General features: G+C 35.8%; 2 protein-coding genes and 2 pseudogenes across 5 annotated transcripts; all 4 read right to left on the bottom strand.

Annotated features, from left to right (window-relative positions):
• Window positions 1-1,768: 1,768 nt before the first annotated feature.
• Window positions 1,769-4,681, bottom strand: LOC137737904 (uncharacterized). 3 transcript variants are annotated; one of them, XM_068477484.1, is made up of 4 exons: window positions 4,308-4,681; window positions 3,024-3,911; window positions 2,451-2,586; window positions 1,769-2,246 (listed from the first exon to the last, which is right to left on the bottom strand). In XM_068477484.1, exons 2-4 carry the CDS (start codon window positions 3,565-3,567, stop codon window positions 2,216-2,218), a joined length of 711 nt encoding a protein of 236 aa, XP_068333585.1. In that variant the 5' UTR covers window positions 3,568-3,911; window positions 4,308-4,681; the 3' UTR covers window positions 1,769-2,215. The 3 variants fall into 3 exon arrangements, with proteins under 3 accessions (XP_068333585.1, XP_068333583.1, XP_068333584.1); XM_068477482.1 differs by having other exon boundaries at window positions 1,769-2,259; window positions 4,308-4,680; XM_068477483.1 differs by having other exon boundaries at window positions 1,769-2,259; window positions 4,359-4,680.
• A 5,325-nt stretch (window positions 4,682-10,006) lies between these two features.
• LOC137736828 (galactokinase-like) lies at window positions 10,007-13,846 on the bottom strand. 2 transcript variants are annotated; one of them, XM_068476108.1, is made up of 14 exons: window positions 13,764-13,846; window positions 13,249-13,533; window positions 12,965-13,149; window positions 12,811-12,857; window positions 12,562-12,653; window positions 12,313-12,395; window positions 12,164-12,232; window positions 11,897-12,082; window positions 11,631-11,765; window positions 11,369-11,503; window positions 11,194-11,264; window positions 10,756-10,833; window positions 10,434-10,575; window positions 10,007-10,342 (listed from the first exon to the last, which is right to left on the bottom strand). In XM_068476108.1, exons 2-14 carry the CDS (start codon window positions 13,418-13,420, stop codon window positions 10,229-10,231), a joined length of 1,509 nt encoding a protein of 502 aa, XP_068332209.1. In that variant the 5' UTR covers window positions 13,421-13,533; window positions 13,764-13,846; the 3' UTR covers window positions 10,007-10,228. The 2 variants fall into 2 exon arrangements, with proteins under 2 accessions (XP_068332209.1, XP_068332208.1); XM_068476107.1 differs by lacking the exon at window positions 13,764-13,846 and having other exon boundaries at window positions 13,249-13,615.
• Window positions 13,847-20,236: 6,390 nt separating this feature from the next.
• On the bottom strand, window positions 20,237-22,178 carry LOC137736208 (GPN-loop GTPase QQT2-like; annotated as a pseudogene).
• Window positions 22,179-23,077: 899 nt separating this feature from the next.
• On the bottom strand, window positions 23,078-23,711 carry LOC137736687 (cell wall / vacuolar inhibitor of fructosidase 1-like; annotated as a pseudogene).
• Between the last annotated feature and the right edge of the window lie 2,105 nt (window positions 23,712-25,816).

Below are 25,816 nucleotides of genomic sequence, written 5' to 3'. Positions count from 1 at the left end.
GCGGTAAAAATGAGCTTTGAAAAAAAACTGAAAACGTGAAGCAACATAAATGTTGGATTATATGTTGAATGTTGGATTATGATTCTTGTTAAACGTTGGATTATATGTTTAAGATAAAGTTTATAAATATTTTTCTTTTAAAAATAAAGTATATTTAGTAATGCACCTTTATTTGTTAAGAAAATTAAATTAATGGCACATCTAGTATTATACCATTTTTTGTCATTTCACACAGTCACAGCTGTTTTACATAAAAGTTTACCAAACACTATGATAGTGTTTTTTTTTTTCAAAAGCACTTTTACAAAAATGTTTACCAAACACTCTTACTGCTTTATTTCACAACTGCTTATTCTCACAGCACAGCAGAAATAATTTTTTTTTCAAAGCACAACAATATCAAATCAGCCATAACTAGTTTAACTTTGTGAACAATAAGTAGATAAATTTAGTTAGGATGAGAGAGAAAGCTAATTTTTCTGCTAAATAGTAAAAACTATAAAATTGCATTATTTGTTGGCTTCAAGAGAAGAAAAAGGACTTGGGTTGTTAAGTTTAGATAAAATAAAATTTTAACTTAAGCTAAATAGCTAATATTGTTGGGAGTGGTGGCTAGCCAAATTAACATTTGGGTCATCTGACTAGCTACATCAACAAAAATTTAGCTAGTATTGTTGGAGATGCTCTTATATGTGCAAACCCTCATATCCATATTAGGTGTGTTCTGAGCTTGAAGGCTCCTTAATAAGTCGACTCAAAGCGGGCAATATCTTGTTAGAAAGTGAAATTGAAATTTTCATTGTCACATTACAGGCAGCAATTGAAATATGGTTTTCAAATTACGTTATGTATTAGTGGATGATGCCAACACAAGTGGCAATGCCATACGCAAAAAAAAAAAGATGCACAGAAAATGGTAGAGGCAATAGAACTTTTGCACACTTTCATTAATCCATGAACATAATCGATATTAAAGTATCCAGAATTCAAATATCGGGTGAAAAAGTAAACGCTCTTATAAATCATGGCTTAATTTTCTACTTACCTCGATCAACATTGACCACAACCTTTAGAATCTTATGTGATTTGCATGTAGACATGTTCTATCATTTGAAAGATTTCCAAATTAATAGATTTGGATAATGTATACATGTGAAGGAAAATGGTACCTTGTGATCAATTGGGACCCTCCCTTTTTTTTTTTTTTTTATATATATGTTGGTCACACGGACCCTTTCTATTAGGTAAAACTATTCGTAGATTTGTAAGGGAGGAGAAGGCTCTGGAATCTCACGGAGAAATATAACTGAGAGCCGCTTGACTGCTAGAAGAAGGCAACACTAAGTGAAATCACATGTTATATATGGCCCCAATGCCTCAAAGCATGTTAAACTTAAAAGCACACCCTGGCCAGAAGCACTTCCATAAAAAGAAAATTGAAATGAGGATGCCTTGAATGGGGGCAAATTAGCATGCTGCATGCACCCTAAGAAACGCAACACGTGACACTGCATTATTGACCTGAACGCCAGAATAGCACGCAACACAAAACATTGTATTATTGGCCGGAATATCAGTGAGGGTGTATGCAAGCCCTTCCACTCAAACGGGGCCAAGTTTGCACAATATTTCCCTTACTAAAAATACCGGACAATAAAGGGATTCGCATTTAGGTGCAAAGAGAGGCACGCTGGCGTGTCTAACTCGCCTAATCCACACATTAACGAAGCATACCTCAAAGATGCAAATTTGACGTCTCCATCCTACATTCATGGCATTCCATTCATACAGGAAACATTTGCATCTTTGGAGACAAAACCCAGCGATATCGAACGCGAATAACATCTCACTACCAATTTCAGCCAAACTTATACAGCATTTGAAATGAAGAAGGAGCAGATTTGGATGATTTTCTAGTGGTATAATTACCGCAACTTTATTAGAAGCCAAACCAGTTGCAAGGAAGGCAACTTATCAGTATGCATTTGACATCACGGACAGAACACTAAAAATTGTACTGTAACCACTCTCTTTCTCTCTCTGAGTCTCTTGCTCTCCCCCATTTCTGTACATACAGGGGATCAACAGCTTCAGTAATCATGCATACAAAAAAGTGCAAGCATCGACGGTTTGCACGAGGATTCAAAAGGCATGTGGAATTTGTTCCTCAACATCGACTAGGCAACCACATTGTAATATCACCCTGCCCATCTTTTCAGCTTCTCCGGCGGATCCAAACCAGCAACCTGCTCTACGATACTGCAAGGTGCAATCAAAGTGGAACATTTTATTTCAGACAGTGAAACCAACATTGGTCATCAAGTTAGAAAAGTGTATATATATATCGGTTGTTTATTCCCATACATGAAGATGCCATAAAAACCCAAAAAAAAAAAAATAAGAAGCATTTTTTACAAGATATTTATAAAGCTAAAATGAATTTAACATACTTGGGGGATGCAGAACCAGGTCCCTTTGATGACAGATTTGGATAGTACTGAACTGAGATTAAATTGCCGTCTGTTCGTCCAGCAGACAATGGAGGTCCCTTAATGTTTACAGGTGAGCTTCTTCTAGACGAAATTCCTGCATATAAACGCCAATAGAATGTGAATGCCAATACGGAAGATGAATGAAAAGTCTTGGACTTTAGGGATCTCTGTAAACAATATATGTTGAGAAACTAATTGAAGGTAAATATGGTTTAATAAATTATCTTCAATTACAATAAGAAACAAATACAAACTTTTTCGTGAGTCTCCTTTAAACCTAAAACATGCTATTCAGAAGTAAACCCATTTATTCTTTTGGGAATAACCAAAAGAAATGTTAAAGAAAGAATTAATGACATCCAAAAGTTGAAATTGTCAATCACAAAAAGCAAAATTGATATGCACATTGCAAGTTCACCAAAACAGTTAGGAATCGTTTAAAATCATAAAACAACAAACAAACAAGTTAAGAACTATCAAATACCAGAGATTCAATAACTATATCCTCGAGTTCAATAAAAGAAATATTACCTTGAAAGATTAGCACAAGACAGAAGAGAATGGTGAACAGCATGGCAAATGTGCCGCTATTGGAAGATGCCTTAGCAGCTTTCATCTTCTTCAACGCTTTCATTCGCTCAATCCTTGCACGTTTCCACATGGCAATCTCAGAGAGTTCCTTGATTAACTTCTGGTCTGCCGCATCCAATGATGGGCCTCGTGGAGGTCTGGGAGGTTTAGGAGGCTTTTTATTGCTCGTCTTCTTCCGCTTGTCCTTCACCCGTGTCTTCTCTACATGATCCATGCACTCATTCCCCTCCAGCACCTTGTTTGTTGCCACCTTCAAGTTATCGGGGCACACTACATTGGAGTTGGACCCATTGCCACACAAACCAATTCTATCTTCAACTTTAACCGTTCCATCCAACAGACCGCCACAAACCTTAGCAATCAATGTCTTTGCCGGTTTCTTAGCACACGAAACAGGGGTATCGCTTGAATCCTCTTCACTAACTACCACCCCACTTTCAAGATCAACTTCAAAGTCCTTTTCCCTCGGACTCTTTTGATCCATTACAACCAACCAAACTCAAGCTAATTACCAACTCCCTTCCTGGCCTTCAAATGATCAAAGCCACGTTACACCCCTCCCAAATGGAAAAAACCAAATTTTGAATATTTGGAGTCAACCCATTAGAAGGAATGGCCTCCTTGCAATATATATTATATTCACAGTTGCAACTTGAGGACAAATATATCTAGCTTCCTCAAATAAACAGCACTTTCGAACTTAACTTGCAATTAAATCGGAGACAGCTTTATTGAATGCAATTCAACTTGTTTGACACGGCTCACCGCTTTCCCAAAGAATAATCAACCAATAAACAACAGTGCCTCCCTTCTTTTTTCCTCCCTTTCCTGTCAGTCAACAAAACCCTTCAACCATTAACAACAATACAAGCGAAAACCAACACAATCCACAAAAAAACCGATTGCAATGTGCATCAAAACGTGTCGAAAATCAAGCAATTAGTCAACTTTATTCAATGTGATTGCATATTTCAGCTTACAATTGCTAAAATGTACAAATTTAACAAATTCAGAGCACAAAAAGCAATGCTAACAGACCTGATCAAACAAAACAAGAACATGAAAGATTAAGCAAAACCCATCAAAACTAGAGCAATCAACACCCTTTAATACGCATCGCCATGATATATAACATTGTTTTCGAAAACCCAAAACTCAAAAATTTAAGAAATGATCTAAAAAATGCACAATTTAAAGAAAAAGAGGAAAAGGGAAAGTAGAAACCTTCAAAAGAAAGCGAAGAAGCCCCAGATCCGATGCGGAGAAAGAGCTTACAGCGAAGCTAGCGTCATATATGGAAGCTTCAACTGCTAATTAAAGAGAGTCAGAGTGAGAAGAGAGAGAGGGGGGAGAGGAGAGAGAGAGGAAGAAGGGAATGGACAGGAGGGGTTTTAGGAGAATCACCGAGAAAGTGCAGGGCTTTTATATAAATACATCAATCAAAATTTTGAATTCTGATTAAAATTGTGGCGCTATATCTTCGTCGGATAAATACCACCGCGCAAAGACTCGAATCTGATGTTTTCTTCTTCCCCTTCCTCGGCAGCTCCACCGACACTTGCATGGCATTTTTTTTTGAGTTTTTGACTTTGTTGTGGGGTTTTTTTTTATGAATTTAATTTGATTTAAAATCCCCTTTGGGCTTTAATTGACCAATTAGGGTTGACCTCTGTGATTAATGGTAAACACACTTCTAATTTCTAGACGACGTGAGTGATGGTCATGGACTCATGCAAGACTATAGAAGAAGTTTTTATATTGTTGAAGTGAGTATATGCTATACAACGTTTGCGGAATATTCTTTTGTTAGAAACTTCGTTGAGTTTACGTTTATGCATAATTAGTCGTTATGATATCGTTTTAACGATATAACATATCAGGAGTACAAATATTCTTGTAATGTTAAGTTTAGGATTAAGAAGTTATGTAACTTTAAACACATCCTTAATCTTCTATTTTTTTGCCAATTCATCTTTTTAATGGTAAAATCTCAGTCATTATTTTGATTATTAGTAATAAGGGAATTTGGAGAAGATTCAGAACTGTTACAATAACGTAGGAGACGAGAGAGTTTCAAATCTAAATCGCATAGATTGAAAACTCAACATGCTATTCACTAAGATATTAAACCACATGCAATAAAATTTCACATTATAATTTTCTTAATACAATTATAATATTCTTAACTTTCCCTAACTAACGTGACCGTTTTAATTTGATTTTATAATATTAATTCAACTAGGTGTTTCACTTTCACATACCGCGTCAAAAATGGTGTCTGCAACTATGAAGATATAAACATTTTCTTAATGAAAATTATATATTTTTGTGGATGATTAAGTATTATTTATTTGTTAATGAAAATTATTTATTTTTGTGGATGACTAAGTATTAGGGTACCCTAAGTATTATTTATTTGTTAATGAAAATTATTTGTTTTTGTGGATGACTAAGTATTATTTATTTATTATACACCGACGTGCAAATGAGAAAAAAAGAACGGAATACATTAATTAAATGCACACTAAGTTATAGTAGGGGTAGCTATTAAAAAACCATTTAACACTTCAAAACAATACTCATGTCCAAAAATTTGAAAACGAGCTTAAGTTGTTCTTATTTTATTCGAGAATGACTTACCGACCCCTTAGAAAGTACGTAAACGTTGCCTTTCGAACCAATAAGCACAATGCTACTTATTTTAAGTTTTTCTTACGATATTGTATGGTTAATTTAAAAGAATTAACGTCTCCGTTTCATATAAGTTCTTTTGTGGTGTTGATGATGACGAGGGCAAAACTTCTTGATCGGAAAAGGTAAAAGATGGAGGAGGGAAGGAGGGAGGGGTTAGAGCATCCCCAATAAGGGGCTCTATATAGGGCTGGAAAAGTGGTGGATATAGCCAATTTTAAAGCTCTGAGGAATCTTTGGGGTTTTATAAAAGAATCTCTCCCAATGAGGGGGCTATATTTTTCAGGCTCTATATGGGGCTATATATATTTATTTATGTAGTAATTTGATTAAGTGATGACTTTTTTATTTTTATTTTTTTTTTATTTTTATGAACCCTTCAATCTAAAAGGTTCAAATTGTGACAAAGTCAAATTTCATCACTTATGAATCGTTCGTTGGATTATATTCCTTTATATCAATCTCATCCATTGAAAGAAACAAACCTCACTTCACCCTCTGAAATAATTTGATTTTCACGTATAACACAACAATTTACCTAGCACCAATTGGTAAATTGGTATCATACAATTTTGAAAAAAATTATTTGAAAATTTCACTCATCAATGACCCATGAACGTTAAATCAATTTGAAATTTTAATTCTTATGGAATTTAAAACAATCATTAATTAGCCAAATTGCAAGAAAAATAAGTAAGAAACAAGAATTAAAAAAGTAATAAAAGGAGAGTATAAATGAATTTGTATGTAGAGAGAGAGTGATAGAATTTTGCTACCCAAAAAAGGGAGTTGTTAGCGCAGTAGTGAATCTAGCCCTATTTTTCGACTCATTAAGAATAAAACTTCTCACTAAGGTTGGAAATGTGGTAGTCCCATAGAAGATAAAGTCCCCATCAAGAATGCTCTTATGGTGTTGGGGTATGGCAACCATGAACCATCTGTCTCACTCACTCACTTTCACTTACCCCACAGCCCACGACCTCCACGTGAATTAAAAATGGTGACATATGAATTTAATAAAATGGATTTTGAATCTTTGATGCTTCGTTGGTAGGGGGCTTCTCTGGACCCCACCCATGTTTTCTTATTTTATCATTTTATTTGGTAAATTATATGAAGTTGATTTGTTGATAATTGAGTTTATGTCCCATCGTTTTAACATTGAGGACCCATTAGTAAAGATTTGACACGTCCATATAAGAATCGTGCTCCCCTGATGTATGGTGCATGCATCTTTGGACATGTAACGAGAAAATCTTTTATATTATACTATAATTATGAGTTTAATTTTCTAAAATACAGGTCTAATTTGTGTATGATTATGAGTTTATTTTTTTATGATATGATTAATCACGTAATGAGAGAGAAGATATTTTTTGAGACTTGATAAAGGAAGAATTGAGGAGGGGGAAATGGAAAACTTGGGAGGGGAGAAAGGGGGTCGAGATGAGTTTATTTCTCAACTTCAATCATACTTCTAAACGTAACTGTACACAACTAATTAAGCTTATAAATTTCTCATCAATACTCAACTTTGTTCCAAAACAACTTATATATGTAGTAGTTGATGATAAGTTTTGTACAAGCTGCTTTTTACAAAAGTGCTTTTGTTGTAGCAGTTGATAATTTTGCAAGAAAGCACAGGAACTTAAACTTGAGATTATGATATGGAAAGGTTAAGAATAAAATGGTTGTTGTCCTCTTCCTCTTCTCCTTATTTTTTTAGGAAAATTAATGAAAATAACTTGAAAGTTTTGAGTTTTAATGATAATGACAAAATAAAGGGTAAAGTGAATAATACCGGATTGATTTCTTAGTGTAAAAATATGATTTTTCGTTAAAGTAAATAGTACCGTGAGTTTTTCGTTAAATTTTTTTATTTTATTTTTTTCTGTACACAACTAATTAAGCTTATAAATTTCTCATCAATACTCAACTTTGTTCCAAAACAACTTATATATGTAGTAGTTGATGATAAGTTTTGTACAAGCTGCTTTTTACAAAAGTGCTTTTGTTGTAGCAGTTGATAATTTTGCAAGAAAGCACAGGAACTTAAACTTGAGATTATGATATGGAAAGGTTAAGAATAAAATGGTTGTTGTCCTCTTCCTCTTCTCCTTATTTTTTTAGGAAAATTAATGAAAATAACTTGAAAGTTTTGAGTTTTAATGATAATGACAAAATAAAGGGTAAAGTGAATAATACCGGATTGATTTCTTAGTGTAAAAATATGATTTTTCGTTAAAGTAAATAGTACCGTGAGTTTTTCGTTAAATTTTTTTATTTTATTTTTTTCTGTACACAACTAATTAAGCTTATAAATTTCTCATCAATACTCAACTTTGTTCCAAAACAACTTATATATGTAGTAGTTGATGATAAGTTTTGTACAAGCTGCTTTTTACAAAAGTGCTTTTGTTGTAGCAGTTGATAATTTTGCAAGAAAGCACAGGAACTTAAACTTGAGATTATGATATGGAAAGGTTAAGAATAAAATGGTTGTTGTCCTCTTCCTCTTCTCCTTATTTTTTTAGGAAAATTAATGAAAATAACTTGAAAGTTTTGAGTTTTAATGATAATGACAAAATAAAGGGTAAAGTGAATAATACCGGATTGATTTCTTAGTATAAAAATATGATTTTTCGTTAAAGTAAATAGTACCGTGAGTTTTTCGTTAAATTTTTTTATTTTATTTTTTTCTGATATTTTTTTGGTCTAGCCCCTACGGAGTCAAAGGGACCACGCAAGATTCTGTTAGAACTGCACGATCAATGGTACATATGTGTCAGGGTCCCTGAGGATGACGGAAAATTTTTAGGTGTTCCGGGTACACCAAAAAAATTTGGTGTACCCACACTCATTAAAATTTGATTTTATTATTTTATTGAAAAAAAAGTGAGGGTAGGGTCCACCATTATGAGTGAGGGTACACCAAATTTTTTTGGTGTACCCGGAACACCCAAAAATTTCTCGAGGATGACGCCTAACGAGTTAGGCACGTTCGCTTGTCATCAAAGTTTGGTCCATTCCTTGCTCTTGTAAGTACAAATGGAAAAGGATTATCCCGGAATATTTTCCTCGAATCCTAGGAATCACATGATGGTTATCGTTCATCATTTATCGTATATCGTGTGATTATAAATAATTTTAAAATTTAAAATTAAATATAAATAGTACCTAACAAAAATTATCTGCACGATATACGATAAACGATCACGATCATAAAATTCCTAAGATTCTCAAGAAAATGATCCGGCAGTACAAATAATATATTGAGTTGGCAATACAGGACAAGTCATGCGTATTTTGGATTTGGGTCGAATGCCATAAAAACTTAAATTTGTTTTTTCATAAGGTAAGATAACTCTACAATAATCCAGCTCATTTATTGATTATTTGTTTTATTCATACAATGAGTTAGTCCTACTCACGTGATTTATACAATTCGAACTTAAAACTTCGAATCTATAAGTTGAATTTAAAATCTCTCATTTCCAAGTAGAGGTAAAACAGATCGTAATGCTAGACGTTAATGTCATGTTAACAAGTCATGTAATTTTCCAAATTCACATAATCAAATGATGTAGCAAGTTATTTTGAGTGAAGAGTCCACAAGACGAAAGGCTAATTTGGGATTCTTCTGGGTTTTTTTTGAAAACTGCTTCTACTGTGCTGTGAAAAGCAGTTAGATATTTGGTAAACTATAGTGCTAAAAGTGCTTTTAGTAAAAAAAGAGACTGGAGTAGGATTGTCAATATAAAAGTTTATTAATTGGTAATGTTCGCCCATCTCCAATAAAAAAAATATTTTTTTAAAGAAGTATGGATAGAGCTGTTTTTGCTTTCTGCTTTTTTAAACCATGATTTTGGAAGAAATTTTTTTTTTTTTTTTTTTTTTTTTATCATTTACCAAGCATAATTTTAGCCTAACTTTTTTCAAAAAGCTACTTTTAAAAGGAAATTAAACAACCCTAAATCAGATTTTAAGCGAATAAAACGCTGACACGTTTATTAATATGTAAACATTTGATGTCTCTAACATTACTCTTATCCAGTTGGACTAGATTCATGATAAAAAGAGTAACCCTCGTATGAACACCCGTATAAACGCCGGTCAATACATATTCCATGGCTCATGAATATATTGAGTTTGGGCCTCTCAGCCCAAGTCCAACTAGCTTGGACATATTTGTAACCTTACAGAGGAGGATGGGCCCATCCAGAAAAAAGGAGTTGGAAAACACAATTGAAAGTCTAACTGTTTGACTGTTATGACATCCTTTGACATTGGAAATTAATCAACTTCCAAACCTTGGAGAGAACTCTAACTCTAATGGAACCCAGCAGGTTTATTACACTGAAACAGAAATTCATGTCGGTCTATCGACGTAAATTTACTAAAAACAGATTACACTACAGTTCAAGCCGAAATCTAAAAGCACTGCACAACTTGACTCAGACAAACTTGACGATAGCAGCACCGCTGGAGGGCTTGGACGCAAAAACATAGAGGCCAAGATCGTTGTTGTTGATGACGCCTCTGTCAATTCGTGACTGGTAGAAGCGTTCCTGATACACCTCAAGCGATATTTAGGTTCAGCAACTCAAACAAAATGAACAATGGAGGGAAAGCATTAAGGATGATAGAAGATGAGCAAACCTTTAGATTGAGGATAAATTGTGGGACAATACTATCTTTTACCAAAGCAACTGCACAGCCGCCCCATCCAGCTCCCGTAAGCCTTGCCCCAAGAGCACCATTCTCCCGACAAATATTTACAAGTTCTTCCAACTCTGGACAGCTGGTTCAGTGAAAAAGAACGATGGTAAAGATAAGAGTGACAAAAATTACAAGATCTTCCAACGCCAGACAATACCATGTCCCTACATTAAGCTCTTCGTGATGTGATCAATTATTATTGCGAGAGCGTCAGTAGTGTGCATATATAAATTCAAAGGAGGTCGACAATATAAATTTGTACCTGCACTCATATAACACGCTGCAGCTATAGTGGCTATCATTCATAAGATCACCAAGCCTCTTTAGCTTATCCTCATCACTGCAAAAATAGTTCCAGCGTTAGCATAAAACCTTTTATTTGTTCACACCATTAAGCGCTCACTAAGCAACCCTATATAAATTTTCATGTTTACTAAGGAGAACATATAGTTTAATTTAGTAACGATATGCCAATTCCATTCTATATCTTAAACCATATTTACTTTTACTGCACGGGTAGTGGGAAAAGAGTTCATATGAACTAAGATAGCACACCACTGGCTGGAGTAGCACACATGGTATCTCTCTGTACTTAATAAAGGGCGGTAAGCCTTGAGTTTAACCCCTGAGAGGGGTAGGAGGGGAAGGATATCCCTTTCTTGTAACCAACAGATTGCCACTTCAGCAACTATATACGCACCTTACTGTTGATGATACGGCATCCTTGAAAGCATATACCCGCTTGGCTTCAGAATACACATGGGCAGCTCTCTGGTAGACAATAGTTGTTCAACATTAAAACAAAATTTCCAAATTCAAAGAAAAAATCAACACAATTAGCAATGACACGAGATAGCTAGCAACCAAGGAAGTACCTGGGATAACTTGAAGTGCTTTGCAGCTTTCAAAACATCCAAAGAAGACGGAGAATCTCTCAAGATAGAGGGTAGACTCTCCCCAAGGATTTTCTCTATTTCCCCAGCTGTATAAGGTTCTTCTTTTAAATTCTCCTGTAGCAAAGACAGTGTTATGTAACCGATATAGATAGAGAAGTGACTAATATGAACCTAAAATGAAAATAATCAAATGTATATAACACTGAATGACAAAATGTTGGCAGGAAACGAATAAAAGTACCTTTACAGCCACGATCGGATCTGAAGACCCACGAGTACTAGCAAATGATATGCACAAGCCTTCAACATCAGAAAGAGTTTTGACACTTGAAATTGCCTCTTGCGGTTTCATCCCCAACTTTATACCAAGCACAATCTAAAAAATTTTCCAACCCCACATTGTGAGTATATAATATTTCTGACAATAAAATTACTAAACCCTTCTCAGGTTGATACTTATCCCCTGCATTAGTAGCTCGGAAATTGGATTTAGGATTCGAAACTTACAGCAGCCAGGCGACACTCAACAACTCGGTTATTGTAATTTGTGGCAGCAGTTACTGCTTTCTGAGAATCTGCCAAAGAATGGGCCACAACAAAAGTTCCACCAGCCGGAAGTTGCACATCAGTAGCACGAATTGGGTTGAAATCAATTAGTTCTGCAAACCCAGGCTTGGCCATCACCGAGATTGCCTGCAATTTAAACCAATATCAGGACAAACAAGCAGTTGACTATCATACTCAAATTAATCAAGAATGAGAAAATAATCGAACCTGATCCATTCCACCAGATTGTGTGCCAATGTGTCGCTCACACTCACACGTAAGTTGTGCAATTTCTTTCTGCTCACAAGAAAGAATGTCAGCATTTGAAGCTTATTTATACAATCTGTAGATCTCCAGAACAGAGACAGATATTATACCTTGGGGAAATTCAAACCAAAAGCGGCCATTATCGCAATCGTAGAAGCACAAACTAATGCAGCAGAGCTAGATAGTCCAGAGCCTAAACGAAACAACAAAAAAATCAATAAGTACCGTCTCGGATTTTACTCCACCATAAGATAAACTAGTTGCCTCTGTACTTATAAATTGTTAATACCAAACTAATTAACCTTAAAATTGACAACATTAAGGTTGTTTTATTTGATATTAATTGGTGGGAACTACACCTGTAGGAACTGTTCCATCAATAAGAACATCAAGTCCAACTGGTCCAACATTTTCTCCCTTGGATTTGGCAAACTCATAAAAACCTTTGTACCTGAACAACAACATAATCCATCACTTTCTGCCGTACATCAGAAATCCATAGTTTTAACGTTTGACCATCCAAATGTTTCATCATCAAACAAAAAGAAACAAAAAAAATCTAAAATTTAGTCAACATACAGATCAAAGCATGGATTTTTATGTCTTACCCACAAATGAAATAATGCCCCCATTTGTGATTCTTCAAGTCAATTTCCTTCAACCAAAAAAAAAGTCAAAAAACTTTGACCGAAATTGAACTCCGATAGCAACTGGATAACGTTGTAGTTAAACGAATGATGATCAAGTCAAACAATTTGGTACCTGGGTCGGGTCGGCGGGGTAAGTACAAATTTGGTACTTGTCGTTGACATTGGCAATTCTGAGAACTTTCTCGGCGTCTCCGTCGTCGTGCTTCCGAATTGCGACAATGGTGTCCTGTCGTATGGCCATCGGCAGCACCGAGTATCCCTCGTAGTCTATGTGCTCTCCGACCAAGTTCACCCTCCCTGTCCAATCAGAAATTCAAACACGAGCACAAAATCGAAACTTGAAAAATCCCAGAGAGAGAGAGAGAGAGAGAGAGAGAGAGAGAGAGATGGACCTACCTGGAGAGCGAGCGAAGAGTTGAGGGGGGTGACCGAAAACCTGCTGGAACTTGGAGTTCAGGTGGTTGAATCGGAGCTGGGCCTCGTCGAGTTGGGAGGAGTTGCCGTAGACGGCGTCGAGGGTGTCGTGGATTGGGATCGGAAGTTCTTCGTGTTTTGCCATTTGTGCCATCTGCTGGATTAACTGAACCCTCTGCAACTACTTAAAAGAAAACTCAAAGCCCCCGTGACGGTGACGGTGACGCAAGCGAACAAAATCTGATATTCTTCAATTATTGTCGAATCCTAAATAATTAGACAATAATTTAGGACACTGTTTCGATAAAGAAATTAGAAGAGTCGGAGGAGAGAGTTATAGAAATTAAACAGCAAATTAAAGAAGAACATATATATATATATATATATATATATATATATATATATATTTTACGAGAATTAAGAAAGGCGAACATCCTAGTAAGATTAAGATTCCGATAAACCTGTTTTTATCTACTTTCTATCCACTTCGTTTTTACCTTTATAACGGATTTTACAGCGGGAATCCGGGACCTGCTAGGTAGTTACGTTCGACGTTGGATAATTCGAATTCAGATATAGGACTGTGCGTTGTCGTTTTGGATTGGTTTGCTCCTTTTCTGAATTTATTTAGGAATTTTTTTATATTTTATTTTGCAGTTACAGTACGTGGGTCTAGTGTAACTGCTGCCGGTATGCTTTGTGGGCGGCGAGGCACGGGCCGTGCGGTGGCGCGGAGGAGTGGCGGGTAAAAAACAACCGTGATGATAATAATTAAGAGAAGTTTAACGAAAAATTATATTTTTACATTAAAATGTCAATCCGGTACTATTTATTTTACCCTTTATTTTATTTTTATCGTTAAAACTCAAAGTTTTCAAATTATTTTCATTAATTTTTCTAATAATTAAACATAAATATAGTTGGTGATAGTATTTACATGGAACTAATGAATTATCTAATTCGTCAAGAATGCATATGATAATATAGTCTTTTAAACCCGACCCATTTCGATCCCATTCCGAGTTAGATGTTTATCTACTATTGATAAACAAGTTAAATCCAATAATCTGTATACGATCTCAAGTTAATTTGTTTACAAAGTTGCAAGTCTGCAAGTTAGCTAAATGCATTTGATAAGAGTAAGTTATCTCTAACTGGATAAATTGTTGATAACGCATTTACTACATTAATCATGTTAATCTTTTTTTTAGTATAATTGACGTGTTAACACGAAATTTATTTAAACTACAAGGTGAGATGAAAGAGGAATTTGAGCTTGAATGCATAAAATGACGGATAACACACTACCCTACTTAACTTGACTAAATTTATGTGCACTAATCCAATCATGTAGTGGCTGGAAGCTAAGGAGAATAAATTCTAAAGTTTTCTTTTTATCATGAGGTTGGGTGGTGGACCTGGTGGTCTAGTTCTTACACCTTCGCTTTCATGATATTCCCGAATAAATAAGTACGGGCTGACGCGACCATTAGTAGGTCAAGACTTAAGAGTACCAGTATTAACTAGTAAGCTTCTCTTTTGTTTGCCCTACTCTTTTTTACTTGGTAATTAAAAGTAAGGGTGGAAAAAAATACTGAATTCCCAAATCACATTGAAACCGAACTAAAAAAAGCCCGAACAAAAAATTCTAAAAATTTTAGTACCGAAACCGAACTGATCTCGAATTATTCAGTATGGGATTCGGTCTCACATCTTAACACCATTCGATATCCAAGTCCCGAACCAAACTTTAATAAATATCTATAATGGTGCAGAAAAGCACTTAAGCACATGATGTGTGCAAAAAACCCATGTCTCAAATCGAACTTTAATATTTATTATCTTTACTAATTAATAAAACACTTATTGTCAACCAAAATCCTATGAAATTACCAGTTTAACCCTTTAATTAAAACAAAATATGAATAAGAAATATGAGGCATAAATGTAATTTCACACAACCAAATTTTGCTGTTTTTTTTTCTTCAAAGCCTCACTTACATGTAATCCTAATATATCTCTAATAAAAAATAAATAAAAAAATAAAAATAAAAAAACCCTTCCCACTCCCATATTCTCTATCACTCTCATTCTCTCTCCTTCTATTTCAAAAACAAAAATAAAAAATTTTCTCACACACACTGTGTGTGCCCATATACTAGTATATTGTTAAAATAAGCAAAGTGTGCATAAAAAGCACATGATGTGTTGTGTGATGTCTAAATTTCTATCAAGCAAACTGCAAACATATAAAGAATAGCCTATTATCTTTACTAATTAATAAAACACTCTTGTCATCCAAAACCCTATGAAATTACCAGTTTAACCCTCTAATTAAAACAGAACATGAATAAGAAATATGGAGCAGAAATGTAATTTCACACAACAAAATTTTAATGTTTTTTTCTTTGAAAGCCTCACCTACATGTAATCATAATATATATCTAATTTAAAAATGAAATAAAAACAAAAAAACAAAAAAAAAACAAAAAACCTCTCACTCCCACATTCTCTATCACTCTTTTCCTCTCTTCCTCTCTCCTTCTATTTCAAAAACAAAAATAAAAAATTTTCTCACACACATTGTGTTTGCCCATATACTAGTATATTATTAAAATAAGCAAAGTGTGCAGAAAAGCACATGATGTGTTGTGTGCTGTCTAAATTTCTATCAAGCAAACTGCAAACATATAAAGAATAGCCTATTATATAATATTAAAATAAGTAGAGTGTGCAGAAAAGCACATGGGTGCTATCTAAAGACTCAGACTCTTTAGACAAAGTCTCTCCCATCTCGCTCTCTCCCATCTCTGCCTTCGCCAAAGTCTCAGACTTTTTTTGTCTCTCCTTTCGAATTCAAAGCTCAAAGGCCACCCATCAACCCATCCTTTCACAATCTGACTCTGACCAACTTTCTCCACTTCGGCCACCACCACACCTCACTGCTTCTTCCTTACCTCCGATTCTCTCCAGCGATTCTCCGTATGTGTGGGGTTTCAAATTAAGGTTGGGGTTTCAAATTGGGGCTTAGGGTTTCAAATTAGGAGCTCAGGTCAGGAGGAAGACGAATGCCTGACTATCTTTTCACTTGGTCTCTTTCTCGACCTTTAATCTTCAACAATTCACTCACAATCTCTGATTTTAAATTGCGGTTTTAATGCAGGTTCATTTGAGTTCAAGTTTGGTTTCGGGAAATCCCAAAATATTGAAAATATTTCGGGAATATCCAAATTTTGGTTTGGGATTGGTCGTCAAATTTTCGTCCTGAAAATAGTCGGTTTGGGACTTGATATGTCGTTTTCAGTTTGGTATCCCATACCAAACCAGCCGTAATTAAAAGTTTAGGAGGAAATTAGTTACTCTCACCACTAGCTCTGCAATATTGAGCTGGAATGATTAATGCGTTGCACCTAACTGCCAGCTGCCACATGGATGAATTTACGTAAAAATTTATAGATTTCTTGTAACAACCTGTCCCGATATTTTATTTTTAGGTTTTTGGAATGAGGGTACTTTCATAAATGTCCACTTTGGGCTAGATATTTTGTTTTGAAAAGTGCTTTTGAGTCTTAATTTGTGTGCCTTGTAGGGCCACTTCTTTTGGGTTTGTCCCCTCGACCCAACTCTCCTCATTTTCTCCCTTCACCGTAACCTCCCTTATCTATCTCTTCTCTCACAACTCCCTCTCCCCCCTCGCTGCACCATTCTTTTATTCTCTTTTAGTACCTTACCACCCACCCTCGTTGCACCATTCTTTTATTCTCTCTTAGTACCTTACCACCCACCCTCGTAGCTCCAGCGATCACTTCCACCTTTATGAACCTCCTCCATCGATTGACTTGGAACTCACAAACCCCAAGCGCAGAAAGGTTTCTCTCTCTCTTCACAGTGGCACTACCACTGTTCAAAGGATCCTTTGGCGAGTTCTTGCCGTTTTTGTTGTAGGTAAGTCCTTAGTCCTCTTAATCGAGTTTAGAGTCGTGTTCGAGACGTTTTGAGGAGTTTTTATCGACTTTGGACGCAATTGTAGTGCTGTGGAGATTTACCCAGATTCTGGTGAGGAAACCGAGGCTTTTCGGCCAACCTCGACATGGCAGGCCACAAGAAAGGTATATTTCGACTCCTTATTTTTCGGGCTTCAATTTGGTATATTGAATTGCATGTTTTGGTTAAGTATTAAGCTTGATCGGAGCTCAAGAATTCCCGGCTAAAATCCGGTTTTCTTCTTCGTGGAGTCCGGCTGACCCACGATCTAGAACGGGTCAAACCCGACTCGCCATCAAGAACCGGCCTAAATCTTTGGGCCTTATAATCAGACCCAATCCAAAACTAAGCCCAAGCCCTAAACCCATTATCCGGCCCAAACCCCTTTAACTCTAGAACTAGGCCCATGTCCATAACCTATTAACCTAGCCCAGAAATCTAAAACCCAAACCTAATACTAGGCCCAATACACTAACTTATGACCTAGAAACTACGGGTGGGCACGGTTTGGTTTAGCCCGGTTCCACCCTCAAAATGGAACCGGAACTAGAAAATTTCAACGGTTCGGTTCGATGAGGTTCTGCTTAAATTTATTACTAAAATCATACGATTCGGTTCATGCCGGTTTACGGTTCTAACCAAAATTATATATATGTTTTTTCTAATTTTCTACTTCAAATACCAAACACATATTTCAACCACAAATTCAAGTAAATTTGAGTTTCCACTACTAGATCTACAAGATTTGTGACTGGAGGATACAAAGTGTGCATATAAATATAAATCAAAAGATGGAAAGACTCATATCAAGACCAAAATGTAGGTCTTAAACTAAAACTAAAATGTACATAATGCATAATATATTGGAAAAGAATGGAGAAAAATAATATAGGGGGAGAAAAGTGATAAAACAAGAAAGGAGGGGGACAGAAGTGAAGAAAAATATTGGGCTTATGCGCATGGTCTTTTTGGAAAAATGTCTTATTTATATAAAAATAATAATAAAACAATAATTTATATTAAAAGCGATTCAGTCCCGTTCCTCCGATTCATAATATTTCCAAACTGGAACTGGAACCGTTTGAAACAATTTAGTTCGGTTTTTTGTTCTGGTTTTGACTTTTTTGGTCAACGCGATTTTTTATGGGTTTTTTTTGTCACAATTTGATTCAGTTTTTCAGTTTGGCGGTTTTTATGCCGACCTTTACCAGAAATCCAAAACCCTTTAGCCTAGGCCTAAACCTTTGGGCCTGACAACCCATTAGTCTAGGCCCAAAAACCCCAGGCTCGTTGACTTTGCCCAAACCCAGCGACCCGGTTGACCCGACCCGTTTGACCGTTGACTTCCAGTCAATGCTGACCGTTGATCGGACTGGTCAACATTGATTTTTGTTGACTTCTTTGGGCTTCGGTCCTTCCTAGGCTAAGTTCAATGTCCTGGATCCGTTTCCGACGTCCGTTTTCCTAAATTCAATTGTTATGATAGTGTTTTATTAATTGGTATTTTTATGTGCTTAGGTGCAATTGTGTATGACATTTATGTCATTTCTTGTTTGCACGGCTCTTTGCCAACAGTGTAAGGTGAGTGAACCCCTTCCAAAATGCATATTTTACTATTAGAAATGCATACATGAAAATCATGATTTTATGATTACATTTTATGCAACGTTTATGAGTGAATTGGTTACCATGCTTTATCAATATCATGCTTTACCGACCTTACGTTCCTTGTGGTATATATGATGGATGACTATATACATACTTATGAACGTGGTTTTATGATATGACGTTTTAGCTACTGAACTCTGATTAAGATAGTTATATATATATATATATATATATTAGAAATATTATATGAATGTTCTTATGTAGGTCCTACCTACGAGTGTATGTTCTAACTACGGGCGAATTATATATATATATATATATATATATATATATATATATATTAGAAATATTATATGAATGTTCTTATGTAGGTCCTACCTACGAGTGTATGTTCTACCTACGGGCGAATTATATCTATATATTGGCTTTAGTTGGGTGATGTAGGGGCCTGCGGGTCAATTAACATTTATATTGGCTATGACCGGGCGTTTGGTTGGTGCCTATGAGCAGAAGATACTTATATTGGCTTTGGCCGGGAGATGTAGTGCCTACGGGCAAATGATACTACCTACGGGCGAATGATTTGCCTACGGGGGCGTGATGTAGAACCTTCGGATGAATGAAGAAGTGTTCTATATGCCTTCGGATGAATGAAATATTATATATATATATATATATATGTATGTATATGCCTTATATATACCACTACTAAACACACTATATATAATATATGTTTTACAAAAGTTTTATGGCATGTTAGGGTGTTCAGAAAACCTATTACATATTATACTATTGAGTTTTCATAAACTTTGGGGGTTAATACGTTGTTGAATAACTATTTTAGTATCAACTTGGTCCACTCATGTTTTGTTCTGCGCCCCCTCAGGACTTAAAATCGAGACGTACAATTTCGGCATCAAGGTACTCCTGCATCGGTACCTTCGAGTCATCTCGGTGTATGACCTATCTCTTTGTTCATTCACTGTCATATTATTTCCTTTCTAGTGTCTTATTTTAGTTGTATGCTCTGAACACGTTCCATAATTGCATAAGCATTGTATTTAAATTTATAAGTTTTATTTATGTTCATTACTTCACATGCATGTTAGTATGGCATCGTCACTTTTGGGTGTTGGCCAGCACGTGCCTACCTCAGGTATTTGAAGAATATCGGGGTCGGGCGTGTCATTCCGCACTAACAAAACTGCTGGCAGTAGATCGAATTACTAAGTTTACGATTCATCATCCAACCAAACACGTAGATCAAATTACTCTAATCTTCATCAATGCCCATCCAGAGTGATATCGTCCAATCCCTTTTGGTAACTAGTGAGTTAATACTTAACGCGAAGTATCACTAAAGTGCAAACTTGCCAACTTATTCATCTTCATCTTCATCGTCTTCATCCATCATGGCTTTGCCCCTCCAATTTTGTCATTCAAACCAGTGCTCAAGACCACAGTTTCTCCCCCGAACTTCTCCATATCCTTCCTCAACTTCTCCATGTTCTCCTTTCCGTGTTCCTCCTCTAAACGTTGCTTCTCTGCCGGTCTCTTGTCCACATCAACCCTACAAAAGCAACAAGAAGCAGAAAATTGTGAAGACTAGATCAATTATACACATCCCTATTCAGTAGCATTTCAATATATATAGGTCTGTTGGAATTCAGGCATTACTTATGGCTTTCCATGTACTTTTCAGCACTTGCTTCAACGGATTAATTAAAGAATCCTTCATTCCAGCACCAGAAACTGCAGACACTCCCAACAGACCGCAAGTTTTTATAAAATTCATCCAACACAAGGGAGAGGATCTGAGCTAAATTTGAAGAGTATGAACTATATATGTCTACTCACTGTTGCTTGAAATGTCTCAAAATCTTCCATCCATTGCATAAACAGCAGTTTTCAAGACAACGGATATAAAAGAAAAACCGCAAAGTGCGTATTACATATGTGAGTTAACAGTGAAAAGGGGAAATTATAAAACTCAAGAGAAGGGTAAAACTGCTGCATTTTGAGTCCGTGACCGTAATTTAGATGATCACAATCAAAATGGTTAGGAAGTATATTCAACGACGTGTGTGTTTGTTTGGAACATCAGTTTGTATGTGTGTGAATGCATATCTAAAACGCGTGTGTGCAACGTCAATCTTGTTGAATGCAAACCAATATTTTAAGGGGCAAAGGTGTAGGTGAGACATGTTTTAGATATCCTTGCTTAGGCGAAAGCCTTAAGACATGAGGCAAAGTTTTACATTATCTAAATTTTTTAATATTTAATATATACCATATGTGTGTGTGTATTATATAGTACTTTAAATATCCTTTGTTATTCAAAATTGCACAAGAAAAACAATTTTAACTCGCAAACATACAAACAAAAAGGAAATCACTCATCTAAATGTGGTCCACATACATCAGAAAATAATAAAACGATAATCCCCCGTTAATATCCACTCATTTTACAACATTAATATGGTCCATATACATCCCCCATCCATTCTTTTTCCATCCATGCACTCTCACTTTCCCTCTTCTCTCTCTCACTAATATCTATTAATTTGAACATTAATATAGTCAACATACATCCCCACCCATTCTCTCTCTCTCTCCCTCACTAAAACATTAAAATAGTCAACATACATCCCCACCCACTCTCTTTCACTCGGTACACTCTCCCTCACTTTCTCACTTCTCTCTCACTCTCCCTCACTCTCACTTTCCTTTTTGTTGCGTGGTGGCAGCCCTGCTCAATTGGTAGTGTTGTGCGAAGAAGAGAAATGAGGGTTTTAGTGTTTCACACAGAAGAAGAAGAATGTGGGGTTGTCGAGGACTTGAGTATCGAATAAAGAAGGTTGTGGAGAAGTTTTATATAAAAAAAGGCCTATAATGACCTAAGGCACACCTCAACCACCTAGGTGCGCATCAGCCACGTTTAAATGTTTCGCCTTCTACTGCTGAGCAGAGGCGTTTTCACCCCAGCTCCATCTCCAAAGCCGCCTAGGCGTGCCTTGGGGCGTGTTTTTTAAAACATTGCAAACACAAGAGGCAACCATGTCTTGTAAAGAAGACCACAAGCATACAGTATATTACTCCTGAAAGTACCTGGGCTAGCCGAACGAAGTGTATGTACCACGTAATAAGCGATTACAGTAGGAAATGTGGATGCAAATGCTTCTGTGATGATAGCACCAGAGACGGATCAAGAGATATAAGAACAACCATTTCAATCATCAATGAAATGAATCAAGTAGAACAACCACATTGCTACAATAAACAAAGAAAACCGGATTAAATTCAATGAAATTACCTGCCATGTCCACAACAAATATAATAACAGGTTTTCTCTTGAAATTTGTCCCGGACTACCTTGACGATGATTCCTCAACTTGCAGTTTCTTCATCGAGTTAGTAAGTTCGTAGTCTTCTTTGCCCTTATTCTTCAGAACAAAATCAATCAAATCCCAACGAATCAAACAAGTTATAGAACAACGATTCAATACAAAAACTTTAATTGAAAAAAACCCCAAATAAGTTTGTAAAGATGGATTGTGATTTTGAATTAGTGACTCATGTTTTTAAAGATTCTCCTAAAAGCATCTCCAACAATGAAGTTCAATTTTTGCTAAAACAGCTTATGATTACAAAAGTTAAAATAGCTAGCTAATTTTATTTTATTTTTAATATAGAAAAATCCCATCACACATTGATGACAGACTAATTTCACTTTTTATGTGATCCACTACCATATGAAGCGATAACATACTTTTTGACCTCCAAATCAAACAGTGTGGGATAATCTTTTAGGAGTTTCAGTCTTTTAATCCCAACGGTCATCACTCATGTATTTCAAGCCTCGCTCACACATCTAATAAATCCACCATACCCTTCGAGATGAAAATGTGATCATTGTTCTTTTTTTGTCCCTTGACAGAGCAATACACATTTTCCCAAATGCAACCCCCCTTTTTTATTGTCGTTACATCCAAATAAGTTTGCGCAAAAAGGAGAAAAAATTGAGATGTAATTACATAGGAACAGGGAGTTTTCTAATTTATGCGTGTATGGGAGATTTCACATCCATCTATATATACATGCATATACTGAAGAATGATAAGATAAAACGGCAGCTTCTCAAACGAACGAGAATCAAATTTAGAATATAAAGCCAGAACAAATTATTGATTATCAAGGTAACATGATTTTTGTTAATATATCAAAGCAAAAGCCTAGCAATTGCTGCAGCTATACTGCTAAGGTCATGGACAACTTTGTTCTTATCGGTCAGAGGAGATTTGCTGGAAAATTCCTTTTCACATGCTTCAGCCGCATCGGCAGCGTCGTTCATGCCTTGCTCTGCAAACTTAGGGTTACCCAACTTAAAACCTTGACTGGCTTCTGGGACATCAGCAACCAGAATTGTATGGTAAAAGGTAGCGCAAGTTTTTAAACGTTGGTCACTAGGGCTTTGCTTAAGCAGCTCGTTGATTCTGTTCGCCGTGTCAGTTGCTTTATCCTTGGCTATGTCAACCGTTATGAACCCTAAGCCGGCCACGTCCGCTTTCCCACTTCGAGGGTCCGATTTGAGAGAAGAGACGCAGAGATTGTAGTTGGGTGTTTTTTTGCAGGTTTGATCGATTAGATTGGCATCCATTGGAAAGATCACAGCCCTTCTGCAATGGCTTAGGGGAAGAAACACTAGAACTAGACAAACTAGTTGGATGAGACATGCTGAGTACCTCATTTTTCGCAAGACAAAAAATGTTTTGAGAAGTTTGTTGATGCTTATGTAAGAGTTGATGATGTTGAGAAACTGAAAGGTGTGCATATATGCTACTGTGTGACCTCATTTAGATAAGATTGTCCAGAGTTTAATTTGGATGCTTATCTCTAACTCAATCCTAGGCCGTTTGATTCGCATAAAGGAATTGATGAGAAATCAAGTGCGGAATTTGGTCAATGGTGTAAATGACAAGTGACCTCATTAAAACAAGAGGTGTGCTATCCACCCACTGTATTTTACTTCACACATATTCCTTGATAATTTATGTTCATTGATATTTTTCAATTCATCTGATCCGACGGCCGAAAATTAAAAAGGTGTGTGAGAAGTAAAATGGGGTGTGTGGATATCACACCCCTAAAACAATTAATGGTAAATTAATATACATCAAAATTGTTATATAAGCATGGCTAGAAAGCCTTCAAGGGAAGAGATCCCATTTTTTCATAAAAATGAGGATTAGTTGTAAGATCCACACGACATCGAATTTTAACGATTCGAATCGTCTATGTTTCAAGTTGCATCTCAAAGATCATTCTTGCAAAATATTAGTCAAATCGAAAATATTTAAGCCATCTACTTGGGTTCAAAAAAATAATGAATACTTTGTTATATAATAAACAATGAAATTTTATCTTGACAATTAAATAGGCAAATGATTTTGGATTGAATTGAATTTTTGCAAGGATGATCTATGAATCAATACTTACAAACTAGACAGTTCGGATCGTTAAAGTTCGATGTGAAATGAACCCCACACCTAGTTCCTATTTTTTGGAAAAAATGGGAATCCTTTGCATAAAGTACCTAGCATGGCTATTTATCTTTGAATTTAATACTAAGAGTTAATATTAAAATATTAAAGTGCATTAATTCATTTTTCGTCTGTAGTATCATATGGATCATATCAAATTTAATGGTAAATGATCATACATGATTTGTCTTAAAAGAGAATAAGTCGCAAATGTATACCAACAGTCATCAACCATGTATACTATCACTTAATATATACTATAATCTAGTAAGGTTTTTTTAGCTAAAATGGTTCATGAGATTTACATAACATATCACTTTGGTCCCTGAGATTAAGAATCAATAGAAATGTTTCTTGAGATTGTTCACCATCCATTATTTTGGTCATTCCGTTAAAAACCATGTTAAGTGTCTCGAAGCTTTTGGCCGGAAGTTTGGGCAATTTTCAAAGATTCGTAACTCAATCGTTTCTTAACCAAATTCGACCCATAATATATCAAAATGAAGATAGGAAAGTGTAGAACAAGATTTTACCTTTTTGGAAGCCCAATGGTTGACGGAGATGGTTGGAAAATAACCTGAAAGATGATTGGTCACCGGAAAAACTGGAAAACTCACCAGAAACTGGGTAAACTTTAAACATTCATAACTTCTTCAATACTCAACGAAATCAAGTGATTCAAAAATGAAAATCATACTTGTCGATGAGACGAAGAGAATGTTACATTTCTTGATAGCTAAATCACCGTGTTTTCGCCGAAAAACCGCTCGAAAGTGGCTATCTTGGTCTCAAGTTGGCCACTTTCGAGCCGTTTTTCGGCCAAACCACGATGAATTAGCCATCGAGAAAGGTACCATTCTCTTTGTTTCGTTGAGAAGTATGATTTTTCGTTTTTGAATCACTCGATTTCGTTGAGTATTGAAGAAGTTATGAATGTTTAAAGTTTACTCAATTTCCGGCGAGTATCAGTATATCTTCCATTCAAAAACGTACCATCAAGGAACAACATTGGCCAACACCATATGAATCATTTAACACAAGCTCCAAAAGATATGAATAACCTTTTAAACCGATGAATATTATTATCAAGTTCTAGCGTACAAAAAGATCCATCATTGTCACGTACAAACTCATCAAGGTATCAAGGCAAAAATCCAAAGGAGAGAGCCTCATCACCATTAACCTCATTATATGCAATCTATTTACCATGCCAAGTTACATGATAGTTAACATCAAGACCATGACTCTCCTTCATTTCTCTCATATCATCATTTGCCTTAATAGACGAATTTGAATGAACCTTGGCAGCCAACAAAGAGGATAAAACAGAATGGCCAAATCTTTTATTCTCTTTTTGATGAATGCGTCCAACGTAAGTATGGATATTATTTAATTTTTAATGATAAAACAACCACTAG

Source organism: Pyrus communis, chromosome 6, assembly GCF_963583255.1.
Source record: "Pyrus communis chromosome 6, drPyrComm1.1, whole genome shotgun sequence".
NCBI classification, from domain to species: Eukaryota; Viridiplantae; Streptophyta; class Magnoliopsida; order Rosales; family Rosaceae; genus Pyrus; species Pyrus communis.
Note: the sequence above shows the minus strand (reverse complement) of the source record. Positions and strands in the feature narration are given on the sequence as shown.

Bases quoted from the DNA above. Each gene is read 5' to 3' on its own strand.
- LOC137737904 (XM_068477482.1), bottom strand. From the start codon at position 3,567: ATGGATCAAAAGAGTCCGAGGGAAAAGGACTTTGAAGTTGATCTTGAA. The intron at 2,587-3,023 runs GTAATATTTCTT...GTTTATATGCAG, and splicing joins TCTTGTGCTAATCTTTCAAG to GAATTTCGTCTAGAAGAAGC. The intron at 2,260-2,450 runs GTATGTTAAATT...TGCACCTTGCAG, and splicing joins CCTGGTTCTGCATCCCCCAA to TATCGTAGAGCAGGTTGCTG.
- LOC137736828 (XM_068476108.1), bottom strand. From the start codon at position 13,420: ATGGCACAAATGGCAAAACACGAAGAACTTCCGATCCCAATCCACGAC. The intron at 12,858-12,964 runs GTACCAAATTGT...TTTTGGTTGAAG, and splicing joins ACCCCGCCGACCCGACCCAG to GAAATTGACTTGAAGAATCA. The intron at 12,233-12,312 runs GTATAATATCTG...TCTTGTGAGCAG, and splicing joins TTGGTTTGAATTTCCCCAAG to AAAGAAATTGCACAACTTAC.